The sequence below is a fragment of the Gracilinanus agilis genome, chromosome 5, assembly GCF_016433145.1.
Source record: "Gracilinanus agilis isolate LMUSP501 chromosome 5, AgileGrace, whole genome shotgun sequence".
Classification (NCBI taxonomy): Eukaryota; Metazoa; Chordata; class Mammalia; order Didelphimorphia; family Didelphidae; genus Gracilinanus; species Gracilinanus agilis.
Genome location: NC_058134.1, coordinates 301,054,826 through 301,078,416, shown reverse-complemented (window position 1 = coordinate 301,078,416; position 23,591 = coordinate 301,054,826). Strand labels below are relative to the sequence as shown.

Below are 23,591 nucleotides of genomic sequence, written 5' to 3'. Positions count from 1 at the left end.
CCCATTCTTGGAGTAAGACCCTACTTCAAACTTGGGTTTCTCCTACATCAAATTCTATAAATGAGGAAAATGAAGCCTTGCCCAAAGTCATCGAACCAGTAAGTGGCTGAGCCAGGATGGTAAAGGGAGGCCCTGTAACTCCTTCTCATGTTTGTCCCACCTCAGCAGAATGGAAGCTTCTTGGGAGCAGCAACAAAGCCTGAGATATACGACCTGGGGCCTGGGAGACAATTGCCCAACAGCTTTTGGTTTGTCTTGGCTAGGTGAGAGTTGGCTAAAAGAATGGAAAAACCAATGAAACCAAGTTAAAGTAGCCCTTAGTCATGTGGTCTTCTTTCCTGTTAACAAAGCTCACCATTCCCATTAGCCTGACTAGACATAGGCAAGGGTCTGAGGCAGCACAGACAGTTTCACTTGTGTAGGCAGAGGCTGCCCTGAAAAGAGAGCCAGAAGTACTGGGCAAGGCAGAGCCAGGAGCCTGAAAGGTGGGAGGGCCCTTAGAGATCATCTCATGGAAGCCCTTCATTTGAAAGAGGAAGGGGTGGGGAAAAGACTTCTCCAAGGTCACAGAAGGAAATAGTCCAGGCAAGACTTCAAGGTCAAGGCCCTTGGACCCCAGGGTTCTTTAACAAGACCTCTCTGAGGCTGTAGTTTCCTGTCCTGGAAACAGTGGGTTAGAACTATGTGCCTCACAGGTGAGAAGGGAGTTCTTTGAAAACTGTCAGGAGCTCATCCTAAGAAGCTGCCATCAATAGCCAAGCTTCGTTGACACTGAAGAGTCCATTTGAATGTGCTGGGTTCCTCTCAGAAGTCATTAGAAAAGAAATAGCATCCCTTTTTTTAACCAACACAAAAGAAACCCTTCTCCAAAAACATTTACAAGAATTAATGCCTAAGCCACGTGCTAAAACTCTGAAGACATTTTTAAGAAGCAATTTCCACAGTTTTGAGAATAGTACCATGAATTTGGTTCCTTCACGCCAAAAATGAACACATCTTTTCCATTTTACTCATGATGGCCTCAAGGAATCCCAAGTAGTCATTGAGAGTGGAGGTTTTCTCCTTTTTCAGAACATTAAAGAAAGATGCTTTCCTTGGTGCTGGAAAGAGGGCATTGGGACACATAAAAGCCCACTCCAAGCCTAATTGAGCCTCTTTTCTTCTAATAATGAAAGCACAGGGGGAGCTTTTATTAGAAGAAATCCAAACAGAATCTGTTAGACAAAGGCAGTGTTCTCTTTCTGGGGGACTCCCCAAGGTCATGTGGCTGCAAAGGGGGGAGAGAAGAGGAGGTGCTTCAGAGATCAAAGGAGGAGAGCAACCACCCCTCTTATTGGTCCTCTGTTATATCTGAATTCCTTCTGGGTATATATACCTCATCTGAGCTTATAGCAAGTCTCAGAATCCTGTGGGGCATTCATGCTGCTGATAGTGGGAGGCAGTGAAGGGCAATGAGCAAGGCCACCCCTAAAAGCCAAGAGGCCCCCCAGCCACATGACTAGGCCTTCCAGCTTCCTCTGTAAAATGACAGGGTCATGGGGGAGATAAGCTTATTTCTAAGATCCTTTCCAGCCCTGATACAGATTAAACATTTAGTATGTGCAAGGCCCCAACAAGAAACATTGGGGGGAAACATACCTGCCCTTCAGGTGTGCACAATCTAGGAAGAGCAAAAAGAAAGCTGTTATGACAAATTCCAATATGGTCCATTCATAGAAAAGGCACAAAGGCCTCAGGGTTGAAAAATGAGTAATAAGCTTTCTTTGGATCCAAGCTAAAACCCAGGATGAAGCAAACACGCCCTTCCAATAGGAAACTCAAGTAAAGAAGCCCATTGACAAACTGCGAACTCCAGAGGAGGGCAGGGTACCAGAATATTCATTTTACAGATGAGGAAAATGAAGCTTAGGCAGAGTCAACAGCCAGCAAAATCAGAACAAGAATAGGAAACCAGGTCTCTTGACTGACTCAAGGGATCATTGCGGCCTATGATATATGGCCCTGCTGACACCAAAAAGGATGATGGGTCTCTGAGCTCCTCTAAAAGCTGTTGTACCTCCCTGATATCTCTGGGACTAGAAAAGAGAGGCAGCAGCAGCTGTAAGAATAGCTACGGACCTCATGGTCACACTACTGGAGGGCCTCTCTCCTGCCTCTGATATGTCTAATAAGGCCACAGGAACATCAGACAAAGATTACTTCAGGCACTGTAAGAGGCTCAGAGAGTAAGACTTGCCACTGGTCACAAAACAAGCAAGTGCTCAAAGCAAAGAGATTCTAGCCCAGCTTTCTCTTGGTCTCAAGTCCAGGGCTCTTGGTCTCCATTACACAAATACACATGCATGCGGCCCCCACAAAAGTCCCACTTTTGGTATATCTCACATTTGCCTTGCTGTTGAGACCACAGCAGACAGCTCATCACATTCTTCTAACACTCAAAGATTATTTAAATATAATTATATAATCCGCATTCCTTTCATCTTTGCTTAAGTTTTACTTTTCAAACTTGTAATCATTTCTTACTGAAAGTTGCTATTTCAACTTTGCCAAGTCTGCCTCAATTTTCTCAGAATGCAGTGAACTTTGAACTCTGTACCCATTATAGTAATGAGGGGTATAATTTAATAAGGAGTACCCATTTCCAACAGTTTGAAAGGAAAATGACAAGCTAGTATTTATGTGCTGGGAACAAGCCCGAGAAAATGTTCTTAATTTGAAGGCATCCCTACTGCTATGACATCTTGCCACTGTCTGCCCACGGCATCACTCCCATTGGGGCTAAATTGTGCCAAATCTCCTCTCCCCTCCCCTTTCCTCCCCCAGAGGTGCTCAGGCTGTTATTGTATGCAAGGATGGGGGCAGCAGTCTTAAATGGGAAAGAAGACTTGTCCAGTAGTGTGGCCTGGAGAAAAGAAAATTCACTGGCCATCAGGGCCCTTCCCAGAAACCTTTCTGCCCTTACATGCTGAGGGGTCAGCGCCACTGTTGTCACATCATAAGAGAGTATCCAAGACACCCTCTTCTTTTGGAAATCCCTTCCTCCTCCTGCCCCCACTCCTGCAGCACAGCTCCCCAAGGCCTGGAGGTGAGCCCCTTAAGCCTTTCTCTTTCTCTCTTGAGGAAAAACAAAGACCACTACCTGAAGTCATCCCAGGCTCCTATTTTAGCCTCCCCTGCTGTCTTCCACTCTCCTCTCTCATTGGCTTCAGCTCCATGTCTAATTCTGTTATCTTGCTATTACCCCAAATTCAACAGACCCCAAAGAGCTTGGCCTGAGCATAGACAGGGTCCCACAGCTGGTAACTGTCTGAGGCTGGATTTGAACTGAAGTCTTCCTGACTCCAGTCCCAGTCCTTTATCCATTTTGCCAAGTAGCTGCCTTTGCCAAGCAAAGGTCATCTGATTTTCAAATTTCCAAATGACCCAAAGCTGATGGGACAGCCAACATAAGCCCCAAAAGAGTCAAGTTTCAAAACAATGAGGACCAAATTGGAATGAAATAGAACAGAGATAAATGGGTTCAAAATGTCAATTTCCCAAGTACAAGATGGGGGTGTTGGAACTAGCTAACAGTCTGAATGAGATATGGGCACTTGGGTGGGTGCTGAGCTCCAGTGAACCAGAAGGAAGCCATGGAAGGCAGGGAGAGGGCTCTCCTGCTGCTCAACAATGTCTCCTCCTTGAGTCCTATGGGTCTCAATGCAGAGGCAGGCCTTCTCCTTGATGCCATCTCCTCTGATGTCTCTGCCCGATTGCCCCCACTGTCAATATGTTTTCTCTCTAATCTTCACATTCTCCCTATCTATCTTCTCTTTCTCTGCTGTCTACAAACATACCCATGTCTTGCCCATCCTTAAAAAACCTACTTGACCCTCCCATGACTATTAGTTATCAGACCACATCCTTCCTCTCCTTCTTAACTAAACTCCTTGGGAAAGATGTTTAGATTCAGGGCACCTACTTCCTCTCCTCTGGAAATTCATTTCAGACCTCATCATTCCACTAAAGCCACCCTCTTCAAAGTTGACACAGGTCTCTTCCCTGCCAAATCCAATGGCCTTTTCTCAATCCTTGTCCTCTGTACCCTTTGACACTTGATATCCTCTCTCCTCGTGGATATACTCACTTCAGTGGATTTTTGTGACACTCCTCTCTCCTGTGTGACTGCTCCTTCTTCATCTCCTTTGCTGACCTTCTTCTATATGCCACGAACTTTAACTGGGGGGGGGGGGGTGGGAGGTAGGCACTCCCAAGGCTGTGACCGAGACCCTATTTCCATTTCTCTCTACATTATATTCTTTGGAAATCTCATGGAGTCAGTTAACAATCTTTTTACAAGTTTGCATATCCTAGATCTATACAACCAGCTCTCAGATCTTTTCTGAGCTCTGAACCTACATCACTAGCATCCTTTTGGACATCTTGAATTAGGTGTCCTGCAGACACCTTCAAGATGGATTCCAAAACAAAGTGTGGCTCACGTTCAGACCATTGCTAGGACATAACTGCCTAGGTGATCTGAGTAGGACATCTGGACATTGAAGCAACACAGATACTTAGTACACCCACATTAGTCAATCAATGTTTATTAAGCATCAATTATATGCTAGAAACTGCTTAGAACTGGAGATACAAAGAGAGGCAAAGACAGTCCCTGCCCGCAAGGAGCTTCCATTCCCCAAGTCTGTTTTGAGTCCTTCCTCTGCCCCACTCATTTGGACTAGGCAGAAGCTAGAACACCAAGAACTGAAAGAGGGCCAAACTCTTGACACAGAAGAAGCAAAGTTCCCTAAATGATAAAAAGCAGAGAATGGGATTTCAAGAGCTCAAGGAAACAAAAGAGCCAAGAAGCAAACCCATGTCTAACTCTCAGCCCAATGCTCAGTCTCCTCTCCCTGGCCTCTCTCTGCTAATACCCAGGGCACATGGGCAGGAAGTGGGCAGGCAGGGTCTAAGGACACCAGCCAGGAATCCTCCTCCTCCTTCTGGGGACCGACATTTCCAGTGGAGGGAAGGGCTCCTGCCTTGTTTCTTTCCTTTTGTGGCCATGCGACTCAGGGCCAACAGTTCTCTATAGGCATCAGGTTTCTCAGGTGCAACGTAGGGTGATGAGAGGTAAGCTGGTCTCAAGGCAAGGGGGCTTGGGGAGAAAGCTCTGTCAATTCCTGAGCACTCCAGGGGCAGCAACCATCTATGGGACTGGTTTTTCGTGGTTACCTGGTAAAATGCTCGCTATGTTCACAGAGAAGGGGGTCCTTTGGGGGCAGCTAAGCATATGCTTCCCACTGGGGTCCTTCTCCAAAGATGTCAGGGCATTGTTCAGGAAAGAGTTCACTGCAAGGTAATTTACTGGGGTAATTTACAGTAAAACTCGGTAAGAGTTTTAAATCTCAGCAAAGAATGCGGATGGTGTCCCCTTGGGCACCGCTGGAATCCAGCCAGTTTGCTTGCCTCTAGAGTTTGGAAAGACAAAATGAGACACTCTTCCAACTGCCTGGCTCTTCTTTGCACCCAAACTGAGCTATCAGCCCCTCTCAACAGGGAGTGCCTGCTGAGGAGAGGCCCAAAGTCTTGGCCAGACATTCAAGGTCCACCACACTGGTCACTGACTGGCCAAACTTCCCAGCCTTTTCATCCTTTCAACAGGCCATGGGCTCCTGCATTTCTGGCATTCCTGCCCTGCCCTTCAGATCCTTAGAGTGGGAAGGGGATAATGGGCATGGAATATCAGGGCAAGGAAGCCCCAGAGAACTAAGGCATAGGATGTCAGAGCAAAGATTCAAATTCTGTCTCAGATAATGACTGTCTTGGAGACCCTGGTCAAGCACACCAATCTCAGAGTTGATGAAGGGATGAACTAGCCCTAAAACCTTTGAGGTTCTGGTGAGCCTCAGACCATTTATTTCTGTTATCTGCACTATCTACACACAGTAGAATGGAAGCATCCTGAGGGCAGGGCCTCTTTTGTTTCACTCCCTAGCAGTTCCAATCCCTAGCAGTGTCTGGTGGGCACAATGCTTGCTAAATTGTTGTTGTGGAACACTGACAGTCAGAACTGGGAAGAACCTTAAAACCCAGCTATCTCCATCTGAGAAACTTTGGGGGGCAATGTCCCTGCTAGACTGGACATTTGATTCAATTCACTCCCTTCTGCTGCCCAAAAGTGCTCCTTCCCATATCATCAGCTCCCCTAAACAGCTTTATTTTGTCACTGTAGCCCCAGGACCTAGGATGGTGTCAGGGACCATGGGAAGAAAAAAATGAAAACCTTGGAGGTTTTTCTGCCCTTCTATGAGAGAAGTTCTCATCTCATCAGAGCATGGTGACACTTATCACTAGGAGCCTGAGTTTGTATTTCAGGACTGACACTCAGCTGTATGACTTTTGGCAAGCTACTTTTGTCCCAATAGGTAAAGTGAAGGAGTTAGACCAAGTGGTCTGTGAAGGTCCTTTCTTGCTCTAGTCCTCCATGACATGACGAAAAAAGGAAGAACACTGTACACAGAAAGTAAAACATTGTGGTACAACCTAATGTAATGGACATTACTACTAGTAGCAATGTAACAGGCCAGGACACTCCTGAAGGACTTATGGAAAAGAATGCTAACCACGTTGAGAGAAAGAACTATGGGAGTGGAAATGCAAAAGAAAAACAGGTATTTGATTCGGAGTTTAGGCTCTAAAAGATGGCTCTATAGCAAAAATGAATAATATGGAAATAGGTATCAAGGGATAACATTTGTATAACCCAGAGAAATTGTTTGTTGGCTCCAGGATGAGGGAGGAAAGAAAATAAATCATGGAAACATGGAAAAATATCTAAAAATTAAAATTTTTTAAAAAGGAAGGAAACAAGGGGGCAGCTGGGTAGCTCAGTGGAGTAAGAGTCAGGCCTAGAGACAGGAGGTCCTAGGTTCAAACCTGGCCTCAGCCACTTCCCAGCTGTGTGACCCTGGGCAAGTCACTTGACCCCCATTGCCCACCCTTACCAATCTTCCACCTATGAGACAATACACCGAAGTACAAGGCTTTAAAAAAAAAAAAAAAAAAAGGAAGGAAGGAAACATTTCCAAAAGGGCCCCTCACCTCCACCCATATGGCCACCACATAATTCACCTCTTCCCTGGACAAATCTACAACCACCACCAGACTGTCCTGCTAAAGCCCCTTCTCAAATTCATCCTTCTGGATTCACTACCCTGATATCATGACTCTTGGCAGCTCTGTATCGACTCTAGGAGAAAATACAGATTACTCTGTCTTATAGTTAAGGCCCTCCTTAGTCTGGCCCCAAATGACCTTTTCTATCCCTCTACTCCATACATTCTCCATTTCATTTAGACTGGCCAGCTGGCTCTTCCCCAAACTTTACTGGTTACCTCTCAATTCCATTCAGCAGCCCAGGTCATTACTTATTCTTGGAATGTATGTCCTCTTCCACCAATCTATTTATTCGTACACCTGTCCATCCACCCACCCATCCATTTATCCATCTATCTACCCATCCATCCATCCATCCATCCACCCATCCATCTATTCATTCATTCATCCATTTCCACACTCATCCATTTACACATGCATCTACCCATCCATCCATCCATTCATTCATCCATTCTTTGTTTCATCCTAAAACCATTTGTGCCAGAAACTAAGTTAAATGCCGGGGATGCAAAAACAAATGAGAAAGAGTCCCTCTTCTTGAGAAGCTTACATTCTCTCAGAGAAAAGATCATGTGTGCAGACAAATAAAGCCCACATATATTCAGAGTGACTTGGAGAGAAACCAGAGTGTTCCCTAACAAGACTTACCTTAGGTATGAGTTACCTCTGCTACCCTGTTGTCCTAGAGATGAAAGTGGTCTCCCCAGCCTTCTAGTTCCCCTGCAGTGTTTGCCTGGTTCTCTCCTCTGTTCCCCTAACACTTTAGGCTGTCTCATACTTACCTGGACAAATAATCTTGTTTTCATTTCTGCATCCCTGGCACCTCATACATGCCAGATGCTTAATAAGCACTGACTTCAATCCAAGGGGCTAGGCTTTGATCTCAGGTAAACCAATGCCCAGCTCCCAAAGCTGACCTCTAAAAGTGCCATGGGCTACTGCCTTATCTCTTGATATAATTTGTTTTTTCTCTTCTTTCCCTCTCTATTCAGGTGGACTTTCCACAGCCCATTTAGAGCACTCATAACATGATTTCAGTCCAGCCACTCTGGTATCAAAGCATTAATTTTGTTCTGTAGCTTTGGGGGAAAAGTCAATATACTAATTTCCACATCTCTCCCCTTTTCCATTCACTTATTGAAACTCAATCTCTTGTGATCTGTCTCTTCCAGTTGCCTTGGCTCTCCGCTTCTCCTGAGCACTCTTTTCTTGTGCCCCATTGGCTTCCCTCACACAGGGGTTGCTTGGGTTGGCCAAACACTAGTTGTCTCCTCTAATTACAATTCAGCCATGTCTCTAGTCACACAGGAAAGAAATTGTTTCTTTTTTTTTTTAAGCCAAATGTGTTAAAACATGCCATGCTGATAAATAGGGATATTCTCTAGTATCTGAATTTGTCAAATTGGTCATAAATCATATGATTCCTTGCAGAGAAACATTAACATCAACCTTGAACCCTCCCTAAGCAGCTGTCTCCCTGATGACTTGCCATCATGGAGTGATGCCTGCTTGAGGGAATAAGAGTTTGTCTGTTCTAGAATCAAGAGGCAGAATAGAAAGGGCCTCCAAGGCTTCTTATCCAACCTTTCCATTCCACAAAGGATAAAATGAAGCCAGAAGAAGGTAGGGAGGTTTCTCCAAGGTCATGCCACTGGTGAGGAATGGGGCAGGCATGCTTGTACCCTCCCTGCATTCCTATGTTCTTATCCTGAACCTCTGAACTGTTTCAGAACTTAACTGTTCCCATCTTGGTGTTGCATGACCTCTGGGCCTTGCCTTATGGTATCCCCCATGTGCCCAACTTCCTATTCCTACCTAGATCCTTCCCACCCAAAGAGAAGGCTCTTTGCCACTTCTCCAGCTCCTCAGAATCTCCCTGATACCCCAGCTCTCAGCAACTATGCTCCCTTCCCGCTATACTAGTCAGTTCTTTGGAGGGAGGAGCCAGGCCTACAACAACCAGCACAGGTCCTTGGCACCCAATAACACTAACAGTGGACACCTGACAGAGAGCCCCCTGTGGCCTCCTCTGATCCTCCTCACAATCCTGGGAGGCTATCACTGCACACCCTGCTAACTCATTTGAGAGAGGGGAGGTCTTAGGCTCCCTGAAGTGACTTGTCCATGATGTGCAACCAAGAGGGCCCTGAGCCAACCCAAATCTCTTGACAAGCAAAAGGGGAGGATGAATAGGGAGGGCCCTTACAGGTAAGGAAGAAATGAGTATGAAATGCCTGAGCTACTGAAAGCAGCAACTTGTTTTATGCCATCAAGTAAGCCCTAGATTCAAATCCAGCCTCTGATATTCATTAGCTCTGGCAAGTTGCTTTCCTCCTAGGCCGTAGTTTCCTAAAAAATAAAGTTGTGAGAGGAGATGATCTCTAAAGTTCTCAGAGTTGTTATTTTATGACAGAAAGGCTCCTAGGTAGCTTCCCAAAACAAGCACTTTCTATCTCCAAGATAGACCCTTCCTTCTAAGATTGCCTGTCATCTACGCTGTAAATATCATGTATGGATATATTTATAATCATTTGCTGTTTCCTTAAAAAGACTGTGAGCTCCTTTGAGACAGGGCCTGCGATTCTACTGTCTTACTGTCTGCAGTGTTTAGCCCTGAGCCTAACCCATAGGAAACATTTTATAAATACTTGGTGACTGACTATTGGATGCAGGGAGTTAATTCCAGTTTTTACAGTTTATAAATATCTTTTTTAAGACTCTAAATGCCTATAAAGGAAAGTGGTAAATGTTGGAGGGAATGTGGCAAAATTGGGTCACTAATGCATTGCTGGTGGAGTTGTGAATTGATCCAACCATTCTGGAGGACAATTTGGAATTATGCCCAAAGGGCTATAAAATTGTGCTTCTCCTTTGATCTGGTAATGCCACTACTGGGTCTATATCCCAAAGAGGGATATATAAAAAAAGGGGAAAAGACCAACTTGTACAAAAATATTGATAGCAGCTCTTTTTGTGGAGGCAAAGAATTGGAAATTGAGAGAATGTCCATCAATTGAGGAATGGCAGAACACATATTGGTAATGGAATACTATTGTGCTATAAGAAATGACAAGCAAGATGATTTCAGAAAAAGCTGGAAAGATATGCCAGAACTGATGCAAAACTAGGAGAACCTTATACCCAATAAGAGCAATAGTGGAGGATGATTACCTTTGAAAACTTGGCTACTCTCAGCAATGCAATGATCTAGGACAGTGATGGCAAACATTTTAGGGATGGAGTGCTGGGCCCCACCCCCCCAGACTGAGTGCCATGCCTGTGCCCCATCAGAGACCACATGCCCCTCCCCCCACCAAGTGCTGGGCACACTCTGCACCCCCCCACCCTTACCCCAGACAGGTAAAGGAGGAAGTGCTCACTTTGGGCTACTGGGCAGAGGGGCAGGTGATGGGAGAAATGTCCTCAGGCATGGTGGAGAGGAGGAGGGGGGCAGCAGTCATGTGCCCACAGAAAGCATTCTGTGTGCCATCTTCGGCACCTGTGTCATAGGTTTGCCATCGCTGATCTAGGACAATCCTGAAAGACATGATATCTACCTCTAATGAAGGAACTGTTGGAGTCCTCTTTCACATCAGTGTATTTTTGGTTTTATTTTGGGGTTTTGATTATGTATGAGTATGCTCTTACAACAATGACCAGTATGGAAGTGTGTTTTGCATGACAATAAATTTTTTTTTTTAAAAAAAGGAAAGAAAATGAAGGATGAACAACAACAAAAAAGACTCTAAATGCCGGAGCCTCAGTTTCTTCATCATTTGTAAAATGAAGATAATCATTCGCTTCCTGCTACCCTTTAGGGCTATATTGAGGAAAGGCCTCATTCAACCTTCAGCAGTTACAGAAATAGAAGCTATTTTCATTGGACAAGGATGGGGAAAGAGAGATGGATTTGGAGAGAGAAGCCTCCAGGTCAATACTGCTCATGGACATCCTGAGTAAGGAATACCTCAGGCTTAAGCCTTAGCCTGCTCATCTCTATTCTTGCCCCTGGGCAGATTGGTGAGCTTGTATTTATGAGTACTCTCTCCAGCCATAACTGGGGTCTTCCACATCTCCTCATCCATGACCTCCCACAAACTCTCCCCAGAGGCTACTCCACCATACAGGGAGGCCCTCCACCAGTTCTACTAACATTCTGAGGATACCTGAGAGCTCTCGCTGTCATCTCTCACAGCAAGTCCAATTCATAGTCTTTTCTGGCTACGCATCTTCCCAACAGCAACTTTTCATGGCTCAGATGGTGAGCCCCCTTCCACCAATGGTGTGCCATCAGGGTATCCTACAGCTTGAATTCTTCAGCCTTTGAGTCCTATAACTATCACTAAGAAAATTCTGATAATAAAAAGAGAAAGCCTTTTCTGGGGGAAAGCCCTAGGTCACCAAAATCGGGACACATTTTCCTTTCCGTTCCACATCATCACCTATACAAAAGGCATCCTGTAGCCAATTAGTTTTTCTTGTGTAGATTCTTAGGTTGAACTCCTGAATGATTAAGGATTCTGTTTAGGAAACCCTGTAATGTCTGGGGCTTGAAGTAATCAAGACACCATAGATAGAAGCATTCTGGAGAACTTTATTGTCTAGAAGGACTCCCTCTTCAAAGGGGACTCTTGGCTGGACATCTCCCATGACAGTGACTCACAATCTCCTTTCACAGGCTACTATGTGATTCTAACATAGCTTTGGAAGATGCCTCTTTGGGGGAGAACTGTGAAGGCAGCCATTGGTTCTAATGAATCTAATCTAATAAGCTTTTTTGCAGATAAGTAACAATTACAGTGGGATCTTGACTTCTTGGCACTGACATGGGCTGCCATGCAGACAGGGTAGTGAATGGATGCTGACAGGTTGCTATAAGGATGTAAGCAGAAGCTCTACAACTGGCCAATCAGCACAGGCACAGTGGACTAGGGACTTTCGAAACTTCATTTGGAATGTACAGAATCAGACAAAAGACGTTACTCCAAGGTGTTTAGTGTATTTTTAGCATCCCATTGCATTGCGGTTTGCTCTCCCCCAGTGGGGAAACAAGGTGAAACATGGGGAAGGCCACAGAGACCAAGGTGAACTATGAGTTAAGTGCCATCAGTTCCCAGGAGCAACGAGGCAACAACTGCCCAAACAAATGACCCCTTCCTTAGTAACTAAGAAAGATAAAAAGTGTTCCTGAAAAGCCCTCAGGGCCACTCTATCGCCACACTCTCTTTTTAAAAAAACTTTCTTCCACTTGCTATGGAGACTGCCTGAGTCATTAATTCCAAATCTTACCACCTATTTCAGCACCACTTGGCCAACCATGATGGCAAAGGCATAGCTGGGGTAGACTACCTCTTGGGAAAGCCTGGTGTACCCTTCTCTTGCCTGCATCAAACATATTTCAGTTAGTTTTCTCCTAGCTAGTAGATTCAGAGCTGACTGTGTGCCTGGAGGTCTGGTCTTGACTCCTGGGTCCCAGTGACTAAACCTCAGTCATAAGACCCAGATCAAGCTACTAGACCAGAACATGAGCCAAATCAAACAAGAAATGTAAGAGAGATCTGGGTCCCGCCTGATCATTGGTTGGCAAAAGTCAAGTTCTCCAGATCGGGGAGGGACAGCTACCCAGCCATTGCAGTGAAAAGAGCATGATTGGGGGACAGGGCAATTAGGTCAAAGGGCCTTGAGCTAAAACAGTCTTCAGAGAGCCTAATTTGATCCTGGTCTGTTTTAAAGGGGACACTGTAGGCCAAACACAGAAGGTGACCTTTTCATGCCCTGGGCCCAGGCCTGACCCAATCCATCTATGCCTACTCAGCCTGCATCATTCACTCTGTCCCCCAGAATGAAAAAGGGTAGAGAAAGGTAGAGCTGAGACCCACTGCTCCCAGTTAAAAACAGCAGAAAGACAGTGGGACTGGGAGCAAAGAGAAAAGGCTTCTAGTTTAAGCTCTGCTCTCCTTGTTAGAGGCCACCTTGTGACTCTGCATGACTTCCTTCCTTTGGGCCCTATCTGTAAAATGGTTTGAGCATCCTTGCCTCCCTGCCTCCAGGGACAAAGGCCCTGACTATGGACTAAAGCAGGGAGTGCTCTATGGACAGGAGAGCGCTGATCACTCTCCCAGCACGGCTGCTTGCCATCGCAGGGGCTAGACATCCAGGCCAGAGGGAGAATGCAGTCTGGATGACTGACATCTGCAGTCTCATAGACACCATCCTCCTCTGGACTGAAGGGTTGCAGTCTCCTTTCCACTTCAGAATTTTCCTGTCATTGGCATATTCTGACTCCAGGCTGGCAAAGTTACTATTTTCTAAATCATATAAGTCACATTTGCACTAGGGGCAGGCATCCTGTGGGACCTAAAACTGTCTCCTGTTTTCTTCTCCCTGCAGTGACGACAACAAATCCTGCCTGGAGATGGTCCTTTGGATCCATCCCATCAGGCTCAACAGCCTGCAGGGAGGTTGGCTGCAACATGCGACAAGGGACAGAGGTGGAATGACCTGAATTCCAATTCTGCCACAGACCCATGGGAGCTGAATGAGCCCAGGCTGTCCTCATTTGTAAGATCAGTATAATGGTCCCAACCTCCCAGGGTTGTTGGAGGATCCAAGGAGTTAATACATGAAAAGCAGTTGGAAAACCTCAAAGTGCTGTATAAATGTTAGCCATCACCATTGCTGTTGTGGTTCTTTTAAAGAAAGTGGTCCCAAGAGCCAAAGGGAGCTGAGGGGAAAGTATGCTGGTCTGGACAGAATGGCAGTAGCTTCAGAGTGGGAAGACCACAGAGACAACCTCAGGGCTGGAAGGGGCCTCTCAAAGTGTCAGACTGACAGGTCTGACAGGTCTTTACATCTTCCCCAGCAAAGGGTCAGGAGGCTTGAAGCCCTCCAGTAACAGGGAGCCCTTCCCATGGGGCTCATTCCAAGTTGGCCAGGTCTAAGTCACAGGATGTTTTCTGTTATATCAAACCAAGATCCTCCTTCTCTAACAAAACCTCAACCCACATCCCCTAATTTTCATCTGAGACTGAGCAAAACAAATCAAACTCTGTACCTTTCACAAGACATCTCTCTAAGTAACAGTGGGGTGAAGGTAGCAAGGAGGGGGTGTTTGCAGAGAGAGAGGCTGCACTCAAGAAGCATGAGTGCTACTGAGGCAACAGGCCTTGGGAGCTGAATGGAGGTGCCTAATGAATGATGGAGAGGAAACATGCTGCCCAGGGCACAAACTGATCCTTGAAGCAGGAACCAGGCCAATGACCCAGCTTCCTCAACAGCAAGGGGAGGGAGGGCCTAGAGACATGACTATCAAAAGACAGAAGCTGTGAGGAATCAGGGAGACAGAAGAACTGTCCAATCCCACACTCAACTCACTGGACTCTTCTGGTGTCTTCATTTCCCACAAGCTCCCTCACTCACTGAGTCCTGAATTTGAATCTGTCCAACCTTTGTCAGTCAGTAGCTGGAGGCGTCCTCCCACCACTATTTGGCCAATAAGCCCTACCTTACCCAGGACACAATAGAGAGGAGGCCTGGATGATTCCAAGGGCACAATGTAAATAAATGTCAGCATAAAGAATAGAACCCAGCACTCTGAACCTTCGATTCTGTGCGCTTTTCTTTGAAGTTTTACTTTCAAATCCCAAATTGAAGCACCAGAAGAATAAGTTCCAATTATCCAGAAGTACCCAAAAAGAAAATGTGCCATGAGATCACAGGTCTGTCCCACACTACTTATGGGTTCTGAGTCCATCCTAAGCTCTTCCTGCTTCCTGCTGAACCATCCTGCTCAGCTATACTCCTCAGCCCACCCTGGCCCTCTGCCCCAGGTGCCTCTGCCTCCCCAGGATTACCTCCCCCAGAGCCTTGGCCTCCAAGGCCATCCCAAGTTCTCCCCACTCCCTTCTGAACTGAATGGCCTCCCTCTCAGGCCTCCCCTCCCCACCATTCCTACCTCCCTTGGGCCCAGGTCTACATTCCCTGGGGGAAGAGGGGCTCTAAACGACTCCCTAGAAGAACCACAAGGGCTCCTTCCAAAGCCTCTTTCACCAACAACCCAAGGAAACAAAATCTAATCCACTTCTTTCTCTTTTCTCCCCCAGAAAACTGAGCACAAGCTCATTGAGAGAAACTTTTTACTTACCTGGAAATCTTTTTCTTCGAGTATCTCTTTTCTCCATCTCACGAGGAAAGCCGCACAGACGTACAAGTGGAAGTGAGAGAAACCTTCAGGTTCAGACTGAAAAACATGCCAAGAAACAGAAAGAAGAATGTGAATGAGCTGCACATACCACCCTCAGCACTCCTGGACTCACCTGGGCTCAGGAGCTAGGGGACTCACAGGGCCTGACCCAGGCTGCCTCTCAGCCTCTGATTTCCTTTTTGTGCAGATACCTCTGGGTACACGAGGTAATGCCAGAGGTGACGGGGGTGAGGAAGAGGCAACTCCCCAGCTCTGGGTTGGTCATCAGAAGTCCCAGTTTCAGCCCCTTGATCTGTTTCCTCATCAACAAAATGGAAATGACCTTCTCCCTCACAAAGTGATCTGGGATATGATGGGCTGCCTCAGCTCAACACAAGCAACTCAAAACATTGCAAAGCCCAGAGAGGGGATAAGGCCTGTGTGGATGTCTCACATGGCCACGCCAAGTCAGGAGAAAGCTGAAGACCAAGGTTTTCGCAGGCTGGCCAGAGAATGGTCTGAATGCCCTGACTAGGAGGTAATAGTCAGTACAACAGGAGGCTAGAAAGGGTCAAGGCATCTAGGCAAAGAAGCCTGGCTACACAGATGTTGGGTACCTCCTTAATACCTATCGGGCCTGTTTCTTTGCTGGTAAGTTGGGGATGGTAAAAAGAAAGCCTGTGCTGCCTCCTCACAGGGGCAGGAGGGGAACAGTACAGAAATGGGGGGCTATTGCCTCAACAGCCACAGCTTGTGGGTCTGGAGCTAGAAGGGACCTCGGGGCCATCACATCCAAAGTTCTCAATTTACTAAGGAGGAAACTGAGGTCCAAAGAAAAAGGATTTGCCCAAGGTCTCACAGGGGCTAAGCAGCTAAGATCCTACATCACCACACTTCAAAAACCCAGGATTTTCCCCACTGTCTGCAGTAATTTGTGTCTCCACTGAGATAGAAAGCACCAATCCCTCCATGCCTGAGGAGGCAGCAGGAAGGGCTCAGTCAGAGGCTCTGAATCCTGGTTCTGACCCAATGAACAAACACTTCTTATCCACCTACTGAATGCAGGGCACTGTGCTAAGCACTGGAGGCCGGCCCTCAGGGAAGGGAGATGATACTTATCTAGCACACATAGCCAGGGAAAAGGACATAAGGACATCAGGAGGGGGCTGATGTGTCAGACCAGAGCCTGATCAATTCTTTTGGGGGGTGAGTGGAAGATGGACTGGTTGTAGGGAGACACTGTGGCAGAGAGCCCAGGGGAGGTCACAAGGAGGACAATGGCTTGGAAATGGAGAAGGTAACACACATCAGAAACGTTCTGAAAGGACAAATTGGATAGGTGTGGTGAGGCAGGAACCAGGTTGTCAGGGAGGAAGGAAATTCCAAGGAAAGAGGGAGGATGTTCAGAAAAGGGAAGACCAGGGCAACAATGAGTAGGTGGTAGTGGCATTCAATTTGAGATGGCAGTTGAAGAGGTAGAAATGGATGTGATTCTGTAAATCTGCAAGTCACCTGCACGAGCTCCCCAGAGAGAAAAAGGGAGAAATGGAAGGATCCTAAGATAGGGCTTTGGGGGCTCCCTCCTAGAAACAAAGGCTGTGCCATGGGCAGTGAGCCAACAATATAAACTGAGAAGGAATTGGTGAGCGGGCAAGAAGAGAACCACGAGAGAGGAAGCCACAAAACCTCCAAGAAAGGAGAGTATCCAGGAGAGCCAGAATGATCAACAGTCAGATCCTACAGAGGATCACAAAGGAGGACTAAAAAGAGTGCTCAGATTTGGCTATTGAGAAATCCTCAGGAATTCTGAAGAGAGCAGCTTCAGTAAATGACAAGGTGAAAAGCCAGACCGCAAGCAAAGGCTTGAGAAGTGAGTGAAATGAGAGGAAGCAGAGGTAGCAAGTGTAGATGGCCTTTTAAGTTGAGCCACAAAAGAGAGATGTAGGATCCTAGCTTGGTGAGAGAATAAGGTCTGTGTTGGAAGGTTGGTTTCTTATTTTAAAGATGGTAGAGCCTGGGGTGTGTTTCTGGATTTTAGAGCAGGAACTAGTAGACAGAGAAAGAAAGGTTGAAAACTAGCAAGAGTGGGGATAATGCTGCTAAATCATTTTAATTGTGATAAGTACATTGTTGTTCTGTCATTTTTCAGTTGTGTTCTATTCTTTGTGACCTCATTTAGGGTTTTCTTGGCAAAGATACCAGTGGTTTGCCATTTCCTTCTCCAGCTCATTTTACAAAGGATGAAACTGAGGCAAACAAGGTTAAGTAGCCAGTCCAGAGTCACACAGATGTGTTAAGTGTTTCAGAGCAGGTTTGAACTCAGGAAGATGAGTCTTCCTGACTTCAGGCCTAGCAATACATCCATTCTGGTGCCACCTAGACGCCCAAACACAAAGTACATGGTAGAGTTGGCAGAGCTATGTGATGCCCAGAGGATGGTGCTGGCCCCAGTCAGGAAGGGATGTTAGAAAAAGGTTTTGATTTAGACAAAGACCACCAAAACAAGTTCCAACTAAATGAATATTGAATTTGGAAATAAAAGTTCACATCATAAGCAATTAGAGAAACCTGGAAAAAATTATCCATCAGACAGGTTAGAGAAATGTTCCCAGAAAATAAGGAATAAATTGAGAAGATCAGAGAAAGGAAAACTTTGATTACATAAAATTCAAAGTTTTTTGCATAACCGTATCAAAGAAAGCAAAGATTAAAAGAGAAACAATTAGCTGGGGAAAATGCAAGTTTCCCCCCATAAAGGTCTCATTTCCAAAATACATAAGGAACTGATTTAAATTTATAAGAAAAGAAGCCATTCACCAATTGATAAATGGCCTAACGGTCTGAATAGACAGCTCTCAAAGGAAGAAACTTGGATTATCTCTACATGAAAAAAATGCTCCAAATCACTACTAATGAGAGAAATACAAATTAAAGCAATTAGGAGATTCTAGCTTGAATAAGTCAGATGGACAAGGATGACAAAAACAGAAAACAACCCATGTTGGAGGGGGCAATGGGAAAACAGGCACTTTGATGCACTGTTGGTGGACCTGTGGGTCCCTACAACCATTGTGGAAAGCAATTAGCAATGATAAAAAGGTACTAAAACAGTGTGCTACCTTTGACCACCACCCCCTCCCATACCATGGCTAGGTCTATGTCCAAAAAAATCAAAGAAAGAAGGGAAGGGGGAGGTAATAAGCATTTATGTAGTCCCAACTATATGCCAGGTACTGTGCAAAGCACTTTACAATTATCTCATTTGATCTTTATGCTAACCATGGAGGGTAGGCGCTGTTTTGATCTTGGTGTTACAGATGAGGAAAATGAGGCAAACCAAAGTTAGTGACTTGCCCAAAGTCATCCAACTAATAAATGCCTAAGACTGAATTTCTACTTGGGGCTTCTTCCTGACTCCAGGTCCAGTGTTCTGTCCACCACACCACTACCTGCCTTTGAAAGGTTCCTTTATATACTGGACTAAGGGGATGCCACTCAACTGGGGAATGGCTGACCAAGTTAGGGTGCCTGAATATGATGAAGGAGAACTATTCTGCTCAAAGAAATGGGGGAACAGATAAGTTCTAAGAGGCGAGGGAGGCCAATGCAGAGGAAACTGGAAAGGACCAGGAGAACCAGTGATACTGGTACATCCATGAAAAGGTACAGCACTTCTGTCAATTCACAGAGAATGAGCCGAGCAGAACCAGGAGAATGAAAACAGCATCCACTGTACAGACAAACCCCCATACGAACATAGACACAGACCGTCAGGAAGAAGGGGAGCCCCACTGGAGAAGCAATGGATGAGTCAGGGCTTAGAGTGCCCAAGAAGATATAAGAAGCCATAAGGGAGTCCCTTTTGCTGGACTAGGCACATTTGTAAACAAGAAACTGTTCATTTCCCCCCACAATGGGGTGGAGGGTGGGAAGGAGAGAAAATAAATTTCTGTTCATTTTTTTAACAATAAAGAGGTGGCCAGGAAGGGGCTGGAGGGAAGTACTACTACGAATGTGAAACATCACAGGCCCTTTCAAAAGAGGGGCCTGGATCATTACTAATTTTCCTTGACTATTTTACTTTATAACAAGAGACCCCTCAGGAGGAAGTGGGCATGATCCCTAAAGTCTCTGGTAGTTAAAATCAAGCACATCAATAAAACTTGAAAAAGAAATAAAAAGGCTCGGGCTCCTGGGTAGTTTAAAAGCTCCCTTCCCTCTTCTGGCTAAGGCCCTTCCTTTTGGCCATCTTATTCCAGCTTCCACCAGAGAAGGCCTAAGAGTACACTTCTCAGAAGCTAGAGAAGGCCTCTCACAAGACAGATGCTAGGAGTTTCCCTCTATTTAGGATACAATGTGGGGGGAAATTGAGTTTTATGGCCTTAAGTGAAATATCTGTCTTCAGTGACTTAGTAAATTATATTAAAATAGCTATTTAATAAATAAAATTTCATATCAACAACAGAAAATAGGCCTCTCCCTTAATGATGCTTAACCTGGACAATAAATATCCCTGGCTGGTACATCCTGCGGAAGAAAGGAGAATGTAACTGTTTCTCAGCATTGAAGCTGGAAGAGCTTTTGTCTTCACAGTGAAAGGACCTGGGACTGGAGGGAGAGAGGGCCTGGAAATGGGCCATTTGGGGTTGGATAAATGGACTCCAAAGAGCCATACTTAGTCATAGGGCTCTCGAGGCTTTGAGCAGAGTCAGGGTTCAGGTTGTTCCTGTGCAAGCTATGCCTGTGTGACTTTGGGAAAGACAATTTACTCTCTGGACCCATCCATAAAATGTGATGGTTTAACTAGAAAGTCTCTGACAACTCTGCTATCTTTGAAACCCACCACCCAGGCTACCTCAGATGAGATCTGGCTGCCATCATTTGGTGGGTGGTGGGCAGTGGGCAGTGGGAAGTCCATTACCCTCCTAAAAAAGCTACAGCAGATCCACAATGCTTCAGTGGTTAGAAACCCACCACCCAGGCTACCTCAGATGAGATCTGGCTGCCATCATTTGGTGGGCAGTGGGCAGTGGGAAGTCCATTACCCTCCTAAAAAAGCTACAGCAGATCCACAATGCTTCAGTGGTTAGAGTGGTTAGTGGACTTGGGAGCAGAAAGATCTGATTTCAAATCCAGCCTCAGATTCTTCTAGCTGTGTGACCCTGGGCCAGTCTCTGCCTGCCTGTTTCCTCAACTATAAAATGGAAATTATAATAACACCTATATCCCAAGGTGGAAATAAAGATCAAATGAGATAATATTTGCAAAGCACTTGGCAGAGTTCCTGGCACATTCTAGGCATATAATAAATCCTTCTTTGCCTCCTCCTTTCTTTCTTCCCTCCTTTGCTTCCTTCATTCCTTCCCTCCCTCCCTCCCTCCTTCCTTCCTTCCTCCCTTTCTTCCTTCTTTTCCCCCTTAATTACAACTTCCTCAGACTGTCAATGAAGGCTCTTCTCAATCTCTCCCCAGCCTACCTTCCTGGTTTTACTTCGCAATACCAACTGGGCTCTCTATATCCCAGGCAACATGCACAATTCAATGATTCCATACTTGCGTTCACACGTCTATGCCCAGGTGGCTTCCTCACTGCCAGTCTCCAAAGACAAACAACTATAATGTATGGACCCTGCCATCAAGTAACAGTTTCCCAAGAGAGTTCAGAAAGGCCAATGGTGGCAAACACAATCTCTTGGCAGAAGTGTGAACTAAGAAAGGTCTAGATGGTGATGAAACTTTAAATTCCAATGTGGCATCTGGCCCTGGGCTCACTGGAGATGTGACCAGAGAAAGGGGGAGGATGAAATCATCCCCTCCCTCAACCTGTCAGCCGACATGCTGGGACAGCCTGAGATTCTGTGGCTGGCGAGTATGTTGCCCAGCTGACCTGGTGCCATGTGTGTACCCTTCCAGCTCTTCCCCCCATCATATTACTGAAAAGTAAGTTATTGTTGGGCTTTAAATTCAGGTCAAGCCTTTTATTTTTTACTTTTATCCCTACCAGGTGGGCCAGGAGTCAAGAAAACTCACCTTTGTGAGATCAATTCAGTCTCAGTACTTATTAGCTTTGTGACCCTGGACAAGTCACTTAACCCCAATTTGCCTCAGTTTCCTCATCTGTCAAATGAGTAGCAAACACTCCAGTATCTCTGCCAAAAAAAATCCCCAATAGGGTCACCAAGAGTCAGATAGAATTGAAACACCTGAACAACTATGACATTTATTTGTGGACAAACTGATATTGCTTAGTGTTTATCACTACTGGCTTACCCACTGAGGATTCCTTTGATTTCTACCATTTACAAAAAGCAAATGATAAAGGGGAAATGACTTTGGTTGAGGTTCCAGGCAAGACCTTGTTCTTTCCTCCTCGCCAAAGGGAAAAGGATATCCTTAAAGAACAGGTGCCTGCACTTGTTCTCCAAACTGAATCATTTAAAATCTAGTTAGGAAGCCAGCAGCCTGGAGTCTTCAAGGAGGACCCAAGCACTTCCTGCCTTGGGAAGGGGAAGTCTCTAAGCAAAGACACAAAGACTTCTTGCCTGTCAGAGATAGGAGAGAGGAGACCTCGGTCCCTACAAAGGTGGGACCAGATGTTCTACAGACACTTCTGGCCTCACTAGCTTCAGAGCTGGCCTTTTGAGCAACCTGGTCAACCTTTTCATTTTACAGAGGAAACTCAGGCCAGAGAGAAGTTGGGCCTTGCCTATTATTACACAGGCAGGAAAAAGCAAAGTCACAATTTGAATTCAGAGTTTCTTCCTCTAAACCCCATTTTCTTTCTGTTTTGCTGCAGGAATATGCTAGAATTTCTATTTCTGGTTGTTTCCCCCATAAGAAAGGCAGATTCTCTGGCATCAGCAACATGAAGCATCTTGGTGCAGTCAGGGAGAAAAGAGTCTGTGAAGGCAAGGTTCAAACCCATCTTGGATGCCTTTTAGCTCAGTGAATGTAGGATGCCCCTTCTATCTTCAAGGCTCAGATGTCTCCTTCACAATAGGAGGTAATCTTTCTCATAGTCCTGCTTCACAAGGGGCTGGGAGTGATTCTAATGGTGACTTTTAGGAGGACAGGTATCATGGAGACCAGATGTGGTCTCCCTGCTCAATCCACAAGCTTTCATGAAGTGCCTACTAGGTGCTGGGCCCTGAGGATGCAGAAACACGTGAAGAAGCCACAAGGAGCTGGCAGTCAATTCCAGTTAGATGTTCTTGGTACCTAGACCTAGGGTTTTAGAATAAAGGTCCCAGGGAGAAATGCAGAGAAGTACAACAAAGGAATGTGCTCAGCATCCTAAGGAGTAGGTGTAAGAATAGAAATGGAACCCAGGTCAGCCTGACTCCACAGTCAACTCTCTGTCCCTTAAGCCATTATGCTTTCTTGAGGAGAATGCACCCAATAAAACCAAAGAACTTTGGGAGAGGGAGATCACTGGCAGACAGAAGGGGATGAACAGCAGCAGACTAGAGGACAGAGCAAAGAACTCTCAAATCGTCCAGTTAGGGAGGGCTCTCAGGCTACAGCTTCTTTGCCTCCCACTACTTCTGGACTGGGCACACCTCCCCTTGTACATCCTCCCATTAGCCTGTGAGCTTCTTGAGGGCAGGCACTGGGCTCTTTCCTATTTGTAACCCCAGCACTTTAGCACAGTGCCTGGCGTATGTAGGTATTTCATAAAGTATTTTTAAAAAGAAGAGCTAGCATGGCTCTCCTCAGCTCAGTTAAGAAATAGTGATTGCCAACTGCGTGCAGGCCTTCCTTGTGCTGGACTCCAGAGATAGAAAGAGGAAAAAAAAAACTCAGTTCCTGCCCTAAGAAGTGGTAAACAACCAAAGAAGGGGGGGAGAAAAGGGTCTACAACGTGCCACTGTGCCTTCCACTGCCCCGGCTCCAAGGCTCCAATAAACACGTCTCAGAAACTCTGATAGTTGATGGATTTGGTTCTGATGCAGAAAACAAAAGAAGGGAGTGCTTCAACAAATGTGATGTCAGATCATTTCACTATCAACTTGTCTTAATCACTAATTAAGGAAAGAAAGCAGCCTGGAAGGCCCATTTTCCGACAGCTCTGACAGGGCCACACTCGGAGACACATTTCCAAATGGCTGTGGTGATCATTACGCTAATGTTGGAATGTGATCATACACAGAGAATGGAGACAAAGATGGGTCTGAACAGGACCATACGTCATTCTGTACACACTTCGAACTACATTAGCTAACGGGCTAATTGAGCACCAGTGGGCATCT

At 45.8% G+C, this 23,591-nt stretch overlaps 1 protein-coding gene across 1 annotated transcript in view; it reads right to left on the bottom strand.

Annotated features, from left to right (window-relative positions):
• The window catches only part of TBC1D22A (TBC1 domain family member 22A), a 346,099-nt gene that overhangs the window by 54,615 nt on the left and 267,893 nt on the right, over nucleotides 1–23,591 (bottom strand). The window contains exon 13 of the mRNA XM_044678628.1: nucleotides 15,305–15,400. Within this exon, the coding sequence (XP_044534563.1) occupies nucleotides 15,305–15,400 (96 nt within the window). The remainder of the gene's footprint in view (nucleotides 1–15,304; nucleotides 15,401–23,591) is intronic.